General features: G+C 44.7%; 2 protein-coding genes across 3 annotated transcripts in view; both read left to right on the top strand.

Moving 5' to 3' along the window:
* LOC129698038 (testis-expressed protein 26-like) overlaps positions 1-10,198 on the top strand; it is a 29,678-nt gene extending 19,480 nt beyond the window's left edge. Inside the window, exons 6-9 of the mRNA XM_055636871.1 lie at positions 3,422-3,578; positions 4,250-4,423; positions 8,470-8,631; positions 9,939-10,198. Coding sequence (XP_055492846.1) covers positions 3,422-3,578; positions 4,250-4,423; positions 8,470-8,631; positions 9,939-9,985 — 540 coding nt within the window. The 3' untranslated portion in view covers positions 9,986-10,198. The remainder of the gene's footprint in view (positions 1-3,421; positions 3,579-4,249; positions 4,424-8,469; positions 8,632-9,938) is intronic.
* A 5,719-nt stretch (positions 10,199-15,917) lies between these two features.
* The window catches only part of wdr95 (WD40 repeat domain 95), a 74,609-nt gene continuing 73,140 nt past the window's right edge, over positions 15,918-17,386 (top strand). Inside the window, exons 1-2 of one of the 2 annotated variants that reach the window (XM_055636870.1) lie at positions 15,918-16,166; positions 17,002-17,278. In XM_055636870.1, coding sequence (XP_055492845.1) covers positions 16,099-16,166; positions 17,002-17,278 — 345 coding nt within the window. In that variant the 5' untranslated portion in view covers positions 15,918-16,098. The remainder of the gene's footprint in view (positions 16,167-17,001; positions 17,279-17,386) is intronic. The other variant, XM_055636869.1, reaches the window with a different exon arrangement.

Here is a 17,386-nt window from a genome sequence, read left to right as displayed (position 1 = left end):
TAATCAAGGAGGTAGCCCTAGAAATCGTGGATGCATTGGTGATCATTTTCCAATGTTCTCTCGACTCTGGATCAGTTCCTGTGGATTGGAGGGTAGCTAATGTAACCCTACTTTTTAAGAAAGGAGGGAGAGAGAAAACAGGGAATTATAGACCAGTTAGCCTTACATCGGTGGTGGGGAAGATGCTTGAGTTGATTGTTAAAGATGTTATCGCAGCGCATTTGGAAAGCAGTGACAGGATCGGTCAAAATCAGCATGGATTTGTGAAAGGGGAATCATGCTTGACTAATCTTCTGGAATTTTTTGAGGGTGTAACAAGTAGATTGGATAGGGGAGAGCCAGCGGATGCGGTGTATCTGGACTTTCAAAAAGCATTTGACAAGGTCCCACTCAAGAGCTTGGTGTGCAAAATGAGAGCGCATGGTATTGGGGGGTGGGGTATGGATAGAGAACTGGTTGGCAGAATAGAAAGCAAAGAGTCGGAATTAACGCGTCCTTTTCAGAATGGCAGGCAGTGACTAGTGGGGTGCCGCAAGACTCGGTGCTGCGACCCCAGTTATTTACAATATATAAACTATTTAGACGAGGGAATTAAATGTGACATCTCCAAGTTTGCAGATGACACAAAGCTGGGTGGCAGTGTGAACTGTGATGAGGATGCAATGAAGCTGCAGGGTGACTTGGATAGGTTGGGTGAGTGGGCTGATGCTTGGCAGATGCAATATAATGTGGAGAAATGTGAGGATATCTACTTTGGGGTCAAGAACAGGAAGGCAGATTATTAACTGAATGGTGTCAGATTAAGAAAAGGGGAGGTGCAACAAGACCTGGGTGACAGGATCAGTCATTGAAAGTAAGCATGCAGGTATAGCAGGCAGTGAAGGAAGCTCATGGCATGTTGACCTTCATTGCGAGAGCATTTCAGTTCATACTCATAATAATCATACTTACTTTATTAGCCAGGTATGTTTTGCAACATACGAGGAACTTGATTTGTCATAGTCATAATAATAAAAAGCAACAGAACACACAAAATACATTTTAACATAAACATCCACCACAGTGACTCCTCCACATTCTTCACTGTGATGGAAGCGGAAAAAAGTTCAATCTCTTCCTTTCTCTGTTCTCCCGCCGTCGAGGGCCTCGAGCCTTCCGTTGACGGGACGATCTTGACTCCCGTAGCCGGCAGAGGGCCTTCTGCATTGAGGCGATGAAGCTCCTGCTTCTGGGGAATGTCAGTTCCCCGCGCTGGGTGATCGGACCCCGGGTAGGGGCTTGTTGAACGTTGTGCAATTTTGGAGCTCCCGACTCGGTCTCTCCCGAGGCTGCGAGCCCTTGATGTTAAAGTACCCGGGCCGTGGTTGGAGCGTTACTCCCAGGCAAGGAATCGACTCCAATGGTAAGTCCATGCCCCGCGGTGGGGCTCAAAGTCAGTCCCGAGCAAGGCCTCCAGCTCCATGATGTTAGGCCGCAGAGTGACCAGAGATACGACCCAGAAAACAATCGCATCTCCGGCAAGGTAAGAGATTGAAAAAAAGTTTCTCCTGCCACCCCTGCCCACCCCCTACATAAACCAAACCAGAGAACATTAACACAAACATTTAAAACACACTAGGTCCGACTGCAGTTGTACATGGCCCTGGTGAGACTGCACCTAGAGTATTGTGTGCAATTTTGGTCTCCTAATTTGAGGATAGACATTATTGCTATTGAGGGAGTGCAGCATAGGTTCACCAGGTTAATTCCCGGCATGGCAGGACTGACATATGATGAAAGAAGAGGTTGGCTGGGCTTGCATTCATGGGAATTTAGATGGCTGAGAGGTTATCTTATAGAAACATTTAAAATTCTTAAAAGATTGGACTGGCTAGATGCAGGAAAAATGGTCCTGATGTTGGGGCAGACCAGAACCAAGGGTCACAGTTTGAGAATTAAGGGGTAGGTAATTTCGGACTGAGATGAGAAAAAACTTCTTCACCCAGAGAGTTGTGAATCTGTAGAATTCTCTGCTACTGAAGGCCGTGGAGGCCAATTCACTGGATGTTTTCAAGAGAGAGTTCAATTTAGCTCTTAGGGTTAAAGGAATGAAGGGATATGGGGGAAAAGCAGGAACGGGGTACTGATTGCGGTTGATCAGTCATGATGGCTTCCTCCTGCATCTATTTTTCAATGTCTCTATGGCATGAGCTAGTTGGGCTAAGGTGCCTGTTTCTGTTCTGTATGAGTCTATTACTCTATATGAGCAACCCCTCTCAAGTATACTCTGAGGATATTTCCTGTATCTACTGCAATAAGTAGGACTAAATGAGCTTTCACCGGCTAGGATGCTTTTTGTCACCTTACGAGCTTTTTTGTGCATGGTTAGAAATGTAGATTTCTTTTTCCTTTATAAGCATATTGTGAGTAAAGTGAGCAATTTTTTTTACCGACGTTGCAATGGTTTTATGATACAATGGTACTTTATTGTCACATGTACCTAGGTACAGTGAAATTCCTTTTATTGCAAACCGTTCAGTAAAAATCTTGCTATACTGTACATAGGCACAATCATACTTCAGTCCAGGAGTGTAGGGATAGTAGATTCCACTGAGGCAGTTCACAAGAGTCACCATGTTTAAGTTTATATTTAGGTTTATTATTGTCACGTGTACTGAGCTACAGTGAAAATGCTTTCTTTTGCTTGCTATCCAATAATACTAAACATAATACAATTGAGTGGGGTGACACGGTGGTGCAACAGGATAGCTGCTGCCTTAAAGCACCAGAGATCCTGACTACGGGTGCTGTCTGTAAGGAGTTTGTATGTTCTTCCTGTGATCACATGGGGTTTGTCCGGGTACTCTGGTTTCCTCCCACACTCCAAAGACGTACAGGGTTGTGGGTTAGTGAACTTCTGTAAATTGCCCCGTGTGTGCAGGATGGAACTAGTGTACGGGTGATCGTTGTTCAGTGCGGACTCAGAAGGCCGAAGGGCCTGTTTCCAACATTGTATCTATAAACAAAATAAAATTAAGCTAAACTAAATTAAACAAAACTAAATTCAAGTCAAATTCAAGTACAATGGATAGAATAAACGGAAAGATACGGAGTGCAGAATATAGTTCTCAGCATTCATTTCCATAGACAAAGACTAATGTCCACAATGGGATAGAGGTGAATTGGACAATGCTCTTGCTTAACTGCATTTAAAAGACACTTGGACAAGTACATGGGTAGGAAAGGTTTAGAGGGATATGGACCAAACGCGGGCAAATGAGAAGAGCTAAGATGGGGCATCTTGGTCGGTATGGACGAGTTGGGGCAAAGGGCTTGTTTCCAAGCTCTATGACTCTGTGACTCTATGTATATAAGTATGCATATGTAGCAACAATGATACTCCTCCTGACCTTATCCTCATTTAGAAATTGTATTATTCCAGGTCTTGTGGCTGTGGAAACAACTCAAGAAAAGTCCGGAGACATTCCCAAGAGTCAACGCTTATTTCTCTCATCCCATGTCCGCTGAAGATATCTGCAGAGTAAAATCACATCAGTATGACACCATATATCGGCAGGATTACCTTGGGCTGCAACAAGGTAGGGCACTGTTGGTATGCATTATTCATTCACGGACACGGGAATCTGCCAGAGAATGAGTACAATGTAAAAATCATAGTGGTGAAAGGTGTTGCGGTAATTTACTTTAGTTTGGTTTATTGTCACGAGTTATCTGTAGATATGTAATTCCCAAGTGTGGCCATTATACACATCCTGAGGAGGGTCATTTCATACTTTGACAAGTTCATGTCATCGGAGCAGAATTAGGCCATTCAGCCCATCGCGCCTACTCTGCCATTCAGTCATGTCTGATCACTTTCCCTCTCAACCCCATTTTCCAGCCGTCTCCCCATAATCTTTGACACCTGTACTAGTCAAGATCCTGTAAATCTCTGCTTTAAAAATACCCGATGACTTGGTCTCCACAGCCACCTGTGGCAATGAACTCCACAGATTTATCAGGACTAAAGAAATTCCTCCTCATCTCCTTTGTAAAGGTATATACTTGTATTCTGAGGCAGTGGCCTCTGGACCTAGACTCTCCCATCCATTCCACATCCACTCTATCCAGGCAGTTCATTATTCGGTAAGTTTCAATGAGGTCCCCCTCATCCGTCTAAACTCCAGCTAGTACAGGCCCAGTGCCGTCAAATGCTCATCGTACATATATAAATAAAAAGAGTGTTGAGTGTTCAGAGTTTTCTTTGCAGAGTACAAGTTGAAATGCCCGCCCTGTGTGCCCATCCACAGGGAGGGGGAGCCTTGCCCTCCACGCACAATCAACCAATACCACGTCCCGCAATGGAAACAACAGCCCGAGTTGGCCATCTGTACCTCGCGATACGGTAGCAATAAGCAATGGGATACAGCCGCAAGAGGAATAGGTGAGATCAATGATTCAATGGTTCAATGGGAACAATACATTTTCTGAGGGCTTTTCACCATGGTGTTTGCTTGGTATTGGAAGTTTTCATTTCTGTAAAGAAAATGCATAAAACTTTCTGGCAATGACAGAGTGGAATCTACATTCTAAAAATGTAACAATAAATAAAAATAACATCAACACACTTCCAACCCAATGTTGGAAATGTAATCTAGCAATGTTACAAAATTTTGAGATTTTAAAAATCAAGTCTGCAATTTATCCCATCAGATAAAACATAACAATAAGTTTAATTTGACACCAAATTCACTTTCATATCTCAAGTATTAAAAAAGTTATGGCCATTTTCATACTCGGAAATTAGCATCTTGTTCCCTATTGATTTTCAATGGACATTACAAAAAAGCTGTGATCTTGGATAGTCAAAAGCCCATTTCTTAAGGAAAGATTAACATTTTTAAATAGCCTAAGTGTCCAAAGATTATTCACAAATAATTCACAATATAACATGATTTTTATATCTAATTTACATTAATTTATAGGCCAAATGGAAGGAATTTAGTGTTCAATTGCTGTAAATAAATGGCCATTTAAATCGGCTTTCTAGTGGGTTCATGTGAACGCGCTGGTTTAGAACGTTCACATCGCGCTTGATTAGTGCCCTCAAATGCCGAGAAAAATACTGCGGGATATAAAAAGCCCAAAATGAACTACTCGCTATAGATAACTTGATATACAGGGTTATATATATGCCCCATTTAATGTAAAAATAAGGTACATACCTTTAATTGTTTGCTTTATAAAACCCTGGGGCTACGAGAGGTTGCGGAATGAGAGAGTAATTTTAAAACTATTATAACTATATTATCGAGGCCTATAAAACTAATAATACCTTTTGCGATAAAACTAATAATACCTTTTGCGACCGGGTCTTGCAGCGATTTTTCGTTAATGATTTACTAGGCTGAACATCTGCGATTAGAACTGCCTAGTAAAAATCGCGTTTTAAACCCGCCCCCTCCAAACAGCGCCAAAATCGCGGACATGGCTGTGGGCAGATTCCCAATGACGATTCAGGTAGGTTTTGTAACATACCTATGTAATCATCTCCCAAAGGAATTTAGAGATGCTTTAAAGAGTCAAGTTGTAGACTGGTCAACAAAATGGCACATTTGTGAAAACTAGCAACATTATAGTGGTAGGAAATGGACAGTCCACGTTTTGGGTCAGGGCCATTCTTCAGACTTCTTTAACTTCTTGTATGTTAGTTACTTAAAGTAAAACAAAGCATGTGGATTATTGTGGCACAACATGTGTACATCTATCTACGTGTTCCACAGACAATTATGCACAGGAATTTGTAACATGTCAGTCAATGGCTCTTAGTTTAGATGTATTCAGGCTGCAAGCTTTACTCTTGTTTCCTCTCATCTCTTGGCTTCAAAGGGAGCACCCCAGTACTAGTCCGAATAATTAAGAAAGTTCTCAAGAAACAAATAAATGTTGTAGGATGTTCAAATGCCAACCTGAAGCACCACCAGTCAGGAACAGCTTCCCCCCCCCTCTGTTATCAGGCCTCTGAACCGTCCTTCCATAGAAACATAGAAGACATAGAAAATAGGTGCAGGAGTAGGCCATTCGGTCCTTCGAGCCTGCACTGCCATTCGATATGATCATGGCTGATCATCCAACTCGGTATCCTGTACCTGCCTTCTCTCCATACCTCCTGATCCCTTTAGCCACAAGGGCCACATCTAACTCCCTATTAAATATAGCCAATGAACTGGCCTCAACTACCTTCTGTGGCAGAGAATTCCATAGATTCACCACTCTCTGTGTAAAAAATGATTTTCTCATCTCGGTCCTAAAAGACTTCCCTCTTATCCTTAAACTGTGACCCCTAGTTCTGGACTTCCCCAACATCGTGAATAATCTTCCTGCATCTAGCCTGTCCAACCCCTTAAGAATTTTGTAAGTTTCTATAAGATCCCTCCTCAATCTTCTAAATTCTAGCGTGTACAAGCCGAGTCTATCCAGTCTTTCTTCATATGAAAGTCCTGTCATCCCAGGAATCAGTCTGGTGAACCTTCTCTGTACTCCCTCTATGGCAAGAATGTCTTTCCTCAGATTAGGTGACCAAAACTGTACGCAATACGTAAAGGCTCCATCCATGAGTTTGGATACTGTCCGATTCCATGGTGCTTTAGTTGTCCCATGTGCAACTGCATAGTGAAATTCTTTCTGCATATTTACACATGCAGACGCCACCATGTTTTGGCACCATTTCCAAAGTCCAAAGTCCGGTCCATCTGACATCAGTTCACTGGAGGAGCTCCTGATCCAGGCAAGCCTCAGTCTCCTGCAGGTCCTTTCTCCATTGCCCACGACCGGCTGGACTCATGAACCGATGTCCCTCTCCTTGCCATCTTTGTGTCCTGGGGAGGGGGACTCCTGCAGCTGACGTTGAAGGCACTGGGGACAATACCCCGGATCGCCCTCCTACCAAGCCGCTCCCTCTCCCATCAGCGGAAACATCCTCTCCACATCCACTCTATCCAAGCCTTTCAATATTCTGTATGTTTCAATGAAGTCCCTCCTCATTCTTATAAACTCCAGCGGGTACAGGCCTAGTTCTGGCAAACGCTCATCATGTTCTGGGATCATTCCTGGGATCATTCTTGTAAACCTCCTCTGGACCCTCTCCAGAGCCAGCACATCCTTCCTCAGGTATGGTGCCCAAAATTGCTCACAATATTCCAAATGTGGCTTTACCAATGCCTTATAGAGCCTCAACATTACATCCCTGTTTTTGTATACAAGCCTTCTCGAAATAAATGCTAGCATTGAGATTGCTTTCTTTACTACTGATTTGACTTGCAGATGAACGTTTTGGGAATCCTGCACCAACTCCCCCAAGTCCCTTTGCACCTCCAATTTCTGTATTCTCACCCTATTTAGAAAATAATCTACACTTTTATTCCTACTACCAAAATGCATGACTCCACACTTTATTCCATCTGCTGCTTCTCTGCCCAGCCTGTCAGTCCTTCTGCAGAGTTCCTGCTTTTTCTACACTACCTGCCCCATCACCTATTTTCATATCATTCGCAAACTTTGCCACAAAGCCTTCAATTTCCTCATCCAAATCATAAACATACAACGTGAAGAGTAGTGGCCCCAGTACTGAGCCTTGTGGAACTCCAAAGTCACTGGCAGCCGACCAGCCCCCTTTATTGCCGCTCTTTGCCTTCTGCCATCCAGCCAACCTGCTATCCATGCTAGTATCTGCCCTTTGATACAGTGGTCTCTCACCTTCCTTAGCAGCCTAATGTGTGGCACCTTATCAAAGGCTTTCTGAAAATCTAAGTAAACAACATATACTGAGTCTCCTTTGTCTGTCCTGCTATTTACTTCTTCAAAGAATTCCAGCAAATTTGTCAAGCAAGACCTCCCCCTTCACAAAGCCATGCTGATTTCAGCCTATTTTATCATGAACTTCTAAGTCCTCCATAACCTTATCCTTTATAATGGACTGAAATCTTACCAACCACCGAAGTCAGACTAACTGGCCTATTATTCCCACTATTCTGCCTTGCTTCCTTTTTGTGTAGAGGGGTAATATTGGCAATTTTCCAATCATCTGGGAAGCATTTTAGTTATAAAGGTTCTATATAGTTGACATATATTGTTTCAGCGCTACAGTGTTGCAGCTGGTATAGCCAATGCCTCACGGCGCCAGAGACCCCGGTTCAATCCCAACCTGCTGTCAGTGTGGAGTTTGCACGTTCTCCCTGTGATTATGTGGGTTTCCTCCGGGTGCTCTGGTTTCCTCCCACATTCCAAAAACGGACAGGTTTGTATATAAATTGGCATGATAAAATTGTAAATTGTCCCTCGTGTGTGGGATAGTATTAGTGTGCGGGGATTGCTGGTCGGCACGGACGCGGTGGGCCAAAGGGCCTGTTTCCGCGATGTACCTCTAACCTAAACTAAAAAACGAAAACTAAATATGTATTTAAAATGTCTGTGTTGTTGGATTGACTATAGTACCCAGGTTGACACATGCACACATGAAGAACCAGGAGAAAAGCAAGAAGCAGACCACATATGATGACGAATATGGAAACCCTGGTGTGCATTTTACCAACATAATAAAGTCTCTTCAACCCAAAGAAGTTAAAAAATACCTGGAGTCACTTCCAAGAAAAGGTACGAGTCTGTACATGTAAAGCTTTATCAAATATTATATTTAGAATCAGAGAGTCATTTATTAAGTTGCAGCAGTGAAAACCGACCATACCCAACAACAGAATGCTCAATCACTGCAGATCCCAAATCAAGTGTGAAATTAAACTACTGTCATGGTCAATTTGTGGTAATGGTCTTGCAGCCTAGAGGGTTTGTGTTTATTCTTGTCATGTGTACCGAGGTACAGAGAAAAGCTTTGTTTTGCATTTTATCCAAATAGATCGGAGCGCAAAACACAGTTCGCAGCATTGTTCCTGAGACAACATCCAATGTCTGCAATGGGGTAGAGGTGAATTGGACAGTACGCTAGCTTCTGGAAGGCCCGTTCAGAAGCCTGGTTACAGAGACGAAGATTGTAGGAAGGAACTGCAGATGCTGGTTTAAACCAAAGATAGTCACAAAATGCTGGAGTAACTCAGCGGTACATGCAGCATCTCTGGAGAGAAGGAATGGGTGACGTTTCAGGTCGAGACACTTCTGGGGGAATACAACTGTTCCTGAATAAACACTTAAAGTAACAGTGGCCTTGGTTGGACACCATAATAAATAATATATATTTAGACACAATTAACTTCCAAAATCTGCACTGCAGTAAAAAGCTTCATGAGAAGAAAGCAGCCAAATTTGTAAAAAGATACATTAAAATCTGCAGGGAACAGCTTAGAGCAGACAAGAGAGAGGGAGAGAGAGGTGAGGGGGAGACAGAGAGTGAGAAGCAGAGGGAGAGGAGGAAGGGAGAGGGGGAGAGAGAAAGAGGGACAGAAGGAGTTGGGGAGAGAAGGGGGGAGAGAGAGGGAGAGAGAGAGAGAGAGGGGGGAGAGAGAGAGAGAGAGAGAGAGAGAGAGAGAGAGAGAGAGAGGGAGAGAGAGAGAGAGAGAGAGAGAGAGAGAGAGAGAGGAGAGAGAGAGAGAGAGAGGGGGGAGAGAGAGAGAGGAGAGAGAGAGGGGAGAGAGAGAGAGAGAGGGAGAGAGAGAGAGAGAGGAGAGAGAGAGGGAGAGAGAGGGAGAGAGAGAGAGAGAGAGAGAGAGAGAGAGAGAGAGAGAGAGGGGGGGAGAGAGAGAGAGAACAAGAGAGAGAGAGAGAGCACGAGAGAGAGAACAATCTTTTTGTCTTTTTGTGGCTATTAATGACCTCTGCTGTAGTTTGCTGAGTATACCGTATTTGGGTAAATAGGCTGAATTTGTCCATGGAACTATGATGTAGACACATAAGTAGATCAGCTTTTTTTAAGCAAATAAATTGAATGCTTAATTTTTTTTATTTTGCAGAGCGGGACCTATTATTGCATCTGTTAAATGATTTGACCAGGAAGTGAAGTCAAGTAAATGGGCCTTCTACCTGCTTATCCAATGCAATGGATCCAAGGTGACTATCTGACCGCCGTCCCTTCAATGGTATGATATTGGAAGTGAAACATAGCACAATGATCTGTGGGAATAAATGTCACAATCTGATAATGTAAAGGCCTGTCCTTCATTATTATCAGCTGCCTGTAAGCCTCGGCGCATGTCATTACCATTTTATTAAATCAAGTATTAAAAATTGTGAAGAATTTGATATTCTGAACTTTGAAAAATATAATAGTAATCAATTTTCTGTGTGGTCTTTAATTCTTGCTTTACCCTGCTGTCATTAAATGTTGCAAGAGATTCCGTAAATCTTTTATGTTGTCGTATAAAACAGAAAGGAACTGCAGATGCTGGTTTAGAAAAAAAAGGACACAAAGTAACTCAGCGGGTTAGGCAGCATCTCCGGAGAACATGGAGAGGTGACGATTCGGGTTGGGACCCTTCTTCAGATGGCACGGTGTTGCAGCCAGTAGAGCTGCTGCCTCACAACGCCAGAGACCCGGGTTTGATCCTGACCTCGAGTGCTGCCCTTATGGAGTTTGCACGTTCTCCCCTGTGACCGCATGGGTTTCCTTCAGGTGTCATGGAGAGAGTTATAGAGACATACAGTGTGGAAACAGGCCTTTTTGCTCAACTTACCTACACTAACAAACATATTCCATCTACGCTAGTCCCACCTGCCTGCGTTTGGCTCGTATCCTTCTGAACCTATCCTAACCATGTATCTATACAGATGTTTCTTAAACATTGCGATAGTACCTCCCTCAACCACCTACTCCAGCACCTCGTTGCTTACACCCACCACCCTTTATGTAAAAAATGTACCTTTCAGGTTCCCATTAAATCCCCCCCCCCCTCACCTTAAACCTATGTCCTCTGGTTCTCGATTCCCCTACTCTGCGCAAGAGATTCTGTTTGCCTACCTGATCTATTCCCCTCATGATATAATGCACCTTTATAAGATCATCCCTCATCCTCTTGCGCTCCAAGGAATAGAGTCCTGACAGACAGGAAGCAGCATGTGAGGCTGGGAAAGCACATCTCGGACCCGCAAACGCTCAGCATAGGAGCACCGCTCTCTACACCAACGACTGCACCTCCACAGACACCTCTGTCAAGTTTCTCCAGTTTGTGGATGACACAATCTGATCCAGGATGTGGAGGAATCTGCCTACAGACAGGAAGTGTCACAGCTGGGGTCCTGGTGTCATCGCAACAACCTGGAGCTCAATGTGCTTAAGACAGTGGAATTGACTGTAGACTTTAGGAGAGCTCCCCCTCCCCTCACCCCACTCACCATCAACAACACCACAGTCACACCTGTGGAGTCTTTTAAGTTCCTGAGAACCATCACCTCCAAGGACCTTAACCATCGACTCCACAGTCAAAAAGGCACAGCAGAGGATGTACTTCCTACGGCATCTGAGGAAGCACAATCTGCCACAGGCAATGATGGTCCAATTCTACACGGCCATCGTAGAGTCTGTTCTCACCTTCTCCATCATGGTCTGGTTTGGCTCAGCCACCAAGCACGAACACCTGGAGGCTGCAGCGAATCGTCCGATCAGCAGAGAAGGTTATTGGCTGCAACCTTCCCTCCATTGATGAACTGTACACTGCAAGGGCCAGGAAGCGAGCGGGCAAGATCATTTCTGACCCCTCTCACCCTGGCCACAAACTCTTTGAATCACTTCCCTCTGGAAGGCGACTCCGGACTGTCAAACTGCCGCAGCCTGACATAAAAAACAGTTTTTATCCACGAGTAGTTGCTCTACTCAACAGCCCAAAATCTGTAGCCTCCCTTTGATCTGGTATTTTGTTGGTTCACATGCTTGATCAATGGTGTTTTATCATTAATGTTGTATTATTATTAATGTTTTCTGAGTAATTTGTAACTGTCACTGTATGTCATGTTGTTACTTGTGAGGTTTGAAAGTGCGCACCACCAGATTCAGGAACAGCTTCTTCCCCTCTGTTATCGGGCTTCTGAACGGTGCTTCCATAAGCTAAGTACTGTCCGAATCACCTCTGCCCCATTACGGACACTGGACCTTGTTTCTGGCACTGGTGCGCTACAATGCTGAGAACTATATTCTGCACTCTGTATCATCCCCTTTGCTCCATCTATTGTAATTGAATTTGACTAGACGTATTTATGTATAGCATTTGCTTTTCTAATTGATTAGCATGTAAGACAAAACTTTTCACTGCACCTTGGTACACGTGACAATAACAAAACTTAGACCTGCTAAACCAAGACTGCAAGAAATTGCAGAGAGTTGTGGATGTAGCCCAGTCCATCACACAGACCAGACTCCCCACTACTCACTCCATCTATATAACCATATAACAATTACAGCACGGAAACATGCCATCTCGGCCCTACAAGTCCGTGCCGAACACATTTTTTTTCCCCTTAGTCCCACCTGCCTGCACTCATACCATAACCCTCCATTCCCTTCTCATCCATATACCTATCCAATTTATTTTTAAATGATACCAATGAACCTGCCTCCACCACTTCCACTGGAAGCTCATTCCACACCGCTACCACTCTCTGAGTAATGAAGTTCCCCCTCATGTTACCCCTAAACTTCTGTCCCTTAATTCTGAAGTCATGTCCTCTTGTTTGAATCTTCCCTATTCTCAAAGGGAAAAGCTTGTCCACATCAACTCTGTCTATCCCTCTCATCATTTTAAAGACCTCTATCAGGTCCCCCCTTAACCTTCTGCGCTCCAGAGAATAAAGACCTAACTTATTCAACTTATTCCTCAGAGACGCAGCCAACATAATCAAAGTATTGTCCCATCAGCGGTCATTTCTCCTTCTACCCGCTCTCGTTGGAGGTAAGATACAAAGGTTTGAAAGGGCACACCACCGGACTCAGGAGCAGCTTCTTGTCCTCTGTCAACAGGCATCTGGGGTGGAAGATTGCAACCTTCATGTGTTCCGCCCTGTTTCGACGAATGCAATCAACCCGGCGTGCACAATCAAATAAGATCAAATAGACCAAGTTGTCCTACAACTTTAGGCTGTGCAAGCCATACGCAAGAAGAAGAAGAAGAAGAGAATAGGCATCTGTATGGTCCTTCCATAAGCTAGGGTACTGAACGATTCTTCAATCCACCTCATTGGAAATTGGACTTTTTCTCTGGAACTGAACACTACAATGCTGAAACGATAGTTGTCATGATGGAAAGAGTACGGAGAAGATTTTACAAGGTTGTTGTCAGGACAAAAGCCTGAGCTATCGGAAAAGGTTGGGCATGTTAGTACATTATTCCTTGGAGCACAGGAGGATGAGGGGGTGATCTTGTAGAGGGGTATACATTAATGAGAGGATTAGATAGGGTAAATACACAAAGTCATTTCCCCAGATTTGGGGAATCAAGAACCAAAGGACATGGGTTGAAGGTGAGGAGGGAAAGATTTAATAGGATCCTGAGGGGGCAACTTTTTCACACAGAGGGTGGTAGGTATATGGAACAAGCTGCCAGAGGAGGTAGTTGAGGCAGGTGTTATCAGAACATTTAAATGACACTTGGACAGGTACATGGATCGGACAGGTTTAGACTCTATGACTGGGGTGGAGAATGGGGTGGGTCTGAAGAAGGGTTTCGGCCCGAAACGTCGCCTATTTTCTTCGCTCCATAGATGCTGCTGCACCCGCTGAGTTTCTCCAGCAATTTTGTGTACCTTAGACACTATGACTGTTGTACTTGAGTTTTACTTGATTATATTCATGTAGGTATTATCTGATTTGATTGGAGAGCATGCAAACAAAAACCTTTCAGTGTATCTCGGTACGCGACAATAATAAGCCTAAACATAAAGCCAAACTTTGCTGCTACTCCCCAGATTATTACAGACACGGCATCACTTAACAAAGTCTCCAGGGGGCAGCAACTGCCCAGCAGCACAAAATGCAAAATGCAATCGTGTTGTGACATTACTAGTGCTTAGTTTAGTTTAGTTTTGAGATACAGCATGGAAACGGGCCCTTTGGCCCCCCGAGTCCATCACCGACCATCGATCACCCGTTCACACTTGTTGTTTGTTATCTTACATTTGCATTCACCCCCCTCGCATACACACGAAGGGTAATCTACAGAGGCCAATTAAATTACAAACGCGCACGTCTTTGGAATGTGAGTGGAAATTGGAGCTCCTGGATGAAACCGCCAAGGTCACAGGGAGAACATGCAACCTTTAGATATAGATAGATATGCCATTTATTGTCACTATACATGTACAGTGAAACTGAAAGCTGCTCGTACTCAGTGCATACATACAATTTAGCACAACAAACAAGAAACAGAAAAAAAAACAGAAGGGAGATGGGGGGGGGGGGGACATATATACATATATCATATATACATATATACAGATGGAAGTCCGTGTTGGGCGGTGTAGTCAGTGCATGTGTGAATTTGAATTTATGGTAGATATAATTCTCGGAAAGCAACTATTCCTGAGTCTGTTTGTCCTGGATTTGATGCACCTATAGCGCCTTCCAGAGGGCAGCAGGTCGAACAGTCCAAACGCAGGATGGGAGCTGTCTTTGATGATCTTCTTTGCCCTGCTAAGGCAGCGGGAGGTGTAGATGTCCATCAGGGAGGGGAGAGGGCAGCCAATGATCCTCTGCGCTGTCCTGGTTACCCTCTGAAGCCTCTCCCTGTCTGCCATGGTGCAGCTGCCATACCATGCTGTAATGCAGTATGTCAGCAGGCTCTCGATGGACGAGCGGTAGAAGGTCAGCAGCAGGTTAGAGTCCAGGTTGTGCTTCCTGAGGACCCTCAGGAAGTGCAGCCGCTGCTGAGCCTTCTTGATGACCGCTGTCGTGTTGTCCGTCCAGGAGATGTCGGCAGCGATATGGACACCGAGAAACCGGAAGGTGTTGACCCTCTCCACACACTCGCCGTTGATGTGTAGGGGGGCTAAGTCGGTGCTGTGCCTCCTGAAGTCGACAATGAGCTCTTACACAGACTATCTGAGGTCAGGATCGAACCCAGGTCTCTGGCGCTGTGAGGCAGCGGCACTACCCGATGCCCCATTGTGCCACCAACATTAATATTATTGTTACATTAATTATTAAGTGTTGTGACATTACCAGTGTCCTTATACTAATTCAATACTGTTGTTACACTAATTCAATAATGTAATTACATTAATACAATAGTGTCATTGCACTCATTCAATAACAGTTACACTAATTCAACAGTATCATTACAATAATTCAATAGTGTTAACTACACACACTAGGAACAATTTACAAATCTTACCACAGCCAATTGATCTCAACCCGAAACATTACCTATTCTTTCTATCTAGAGATGCTGCTTGGCCCGCTGAGTTACTCCAGCATTTTGTGTCTACTTTCGGTTTAAACCAACATCTGCAGTTCCTTCCTACAACCTACAAACCTGCACGTCTTTGGATTGTTGGGGGAATCCAGAGCACCTGGAGAGAACCCACGAGGTCACAGCGAGAATGTAGATACTCTGGACAGACAGCACCCATAGTCCCGGTCTCTAGCGCTGTAAAGCAGCAACTCTACTGCTGCGCCACTGTGCTGCCCAGATATTATCTGCCATGCGTTGTGAAATGATAATTCCAAAGCAGTGGGTGTAATATAATGTTTAATAGAGTTAAAAAAAATAAAATATTCAAACCTTGGGTTGTGCAGTGGATTCCCAGTACTGAGCAAAACACAAGTGAACACGGGGGGGGGGGGGGGGGGGGGGTCAGGCAGCACTGATGGATTGGATTGGGGTGGGGGGGGGAAGAAAGGTGGGGGCAGGTCAAAGCCGGGTAAATGATGGGTGGATACAGTTGGGGCCGGGGGAGGTGTTTGGCAGATGGTTCAGTGCAGAGCTGAACTCCCGCACTTGGGGGGTGATGTCGCTTTAAGAGTGGCCGCAGGTGAGAGTGGTGTCGGGTTACCTGTAGCTTCCTCGCTGGAGAGCAGAGGAGAGGAGAGCAAAGCAAAGCAAATAAAAGAAATCCACCAGCTGCATGTAAGGGCTCAAAGCTTCCTCCATTTCCCAGCTCCGTGCGGGTTAGCAGAAGGAAACAGGCATGCCTTTGGGGAAGAAGGTCCGGCCCAGCACCGCAGTCGGGAGGTTGGAAACTTACAACACCGCCAGGTAGGTGCACAATTCACAAGCAGGGCATTGCCGGCAGCGTTATCGTGTTATTCCTTGCAGAAATAAATACTCCAGCAATACAAACGTAGCACAACGCTAAACATTGCAAAGCCACAATGATCTGTATATTTATTTGGGAGCTAGGGAATGCCATTCACCCGGTGTTGTGTGGATGAGGTTTGCTGTTGTCAGGTAACCAGCGGTTCGAGTCTGACTCCTGGAGACTCCAATCTCCCAGCAATGCATTCAACTAAGCAACAATGAAACTTCCAATGCACTGAACAGGGATCACACTGTAGCTCGTGGTGGCTTCAAATCAGTGCACAACCCTTACCCGCCTGTAAATGATCCATTCACTGTATATCCATGTGCCTATCCAAAAGTCTCTCAAATGCCACTCTTGTATCTGCCTTCACCACCACCCCTGGCATTATTCCACGCACCCACCACCATGTAAACAAAAAAAGTTGCTCGATACATCTCCCTTAAACTTTGTCTCTCTTGCCTTAAAGTTAGAGGGACAAATATCATGTCCAGTTTGATATTTACATCCCGGGGGGGAAAAGTTCTGAGACTGTCTAACCTATCTAAGCCTTACATAATTGTATATACTTCTATTGGATCTTCGAGCCTCTTGCGTTCCAGAGAAAACAATTCATGTTTGTCCAACCTCTCCTGTTAATTACCCCTAATCCAGGCATCATTCTGATAAGCCCGTTCTGCACCCTTTCCAAAGCCTCCACATCCTTCTTGGTACAAAGCTTGATACACGTGCCAATAATAAACCAAAACCTGAGCTTTATAGGTCCGTTAACCTGTTAATATTGTGTTTCAGCATCTTCCATAATGCAGGTCCAGCCAGCGCCAAGTCTCCGACCTCCAGGATCAGCTGTATACAAGCACGTGCAAGGACATCCATTCCAGAGAGCAGAGCAGTGGAGGGCACTAGCCGATGCCCCTCGCAGTCCGGGCAGACAGAGTGGTTGGAGACAGAGACGGAGCCGCTGAAACACCATCCCAGACGCCACTCCGTGGGGCTAGGCCAGAGCGTAGCAACCAATGAAAACATTCAACGGTTCGGGGACACCATTAAAAGCCTGAGGAAGGGCAAGGTAACCGATCGTTTGGACTGGTCACATCCATGTATCCCTTGTTGTTACACGTTCCCCAGCCAACAAAGCTGTCTGATTTCCAGAGTCCTTCTTGCCTCCAGCTCTGCA

This window comes from Leucoraja erinacea, chromosome 6 (genome assembly GCF_028641065.1).
Source record: "Leucoraja erinacea ecotype New England chromosome 6, Leri_hhj_1, whole genome shotgun sequence".
Lineage (NCBI taxonomy): Eukaryota > Metazoa > Chordata > Chondrichthyes > Rajiformes > Rajidae > Leucoraja > Leucoraja erinaceus.
This window is presented reverse-complemented; position numbering and strand designations above follow the sequence as displayed.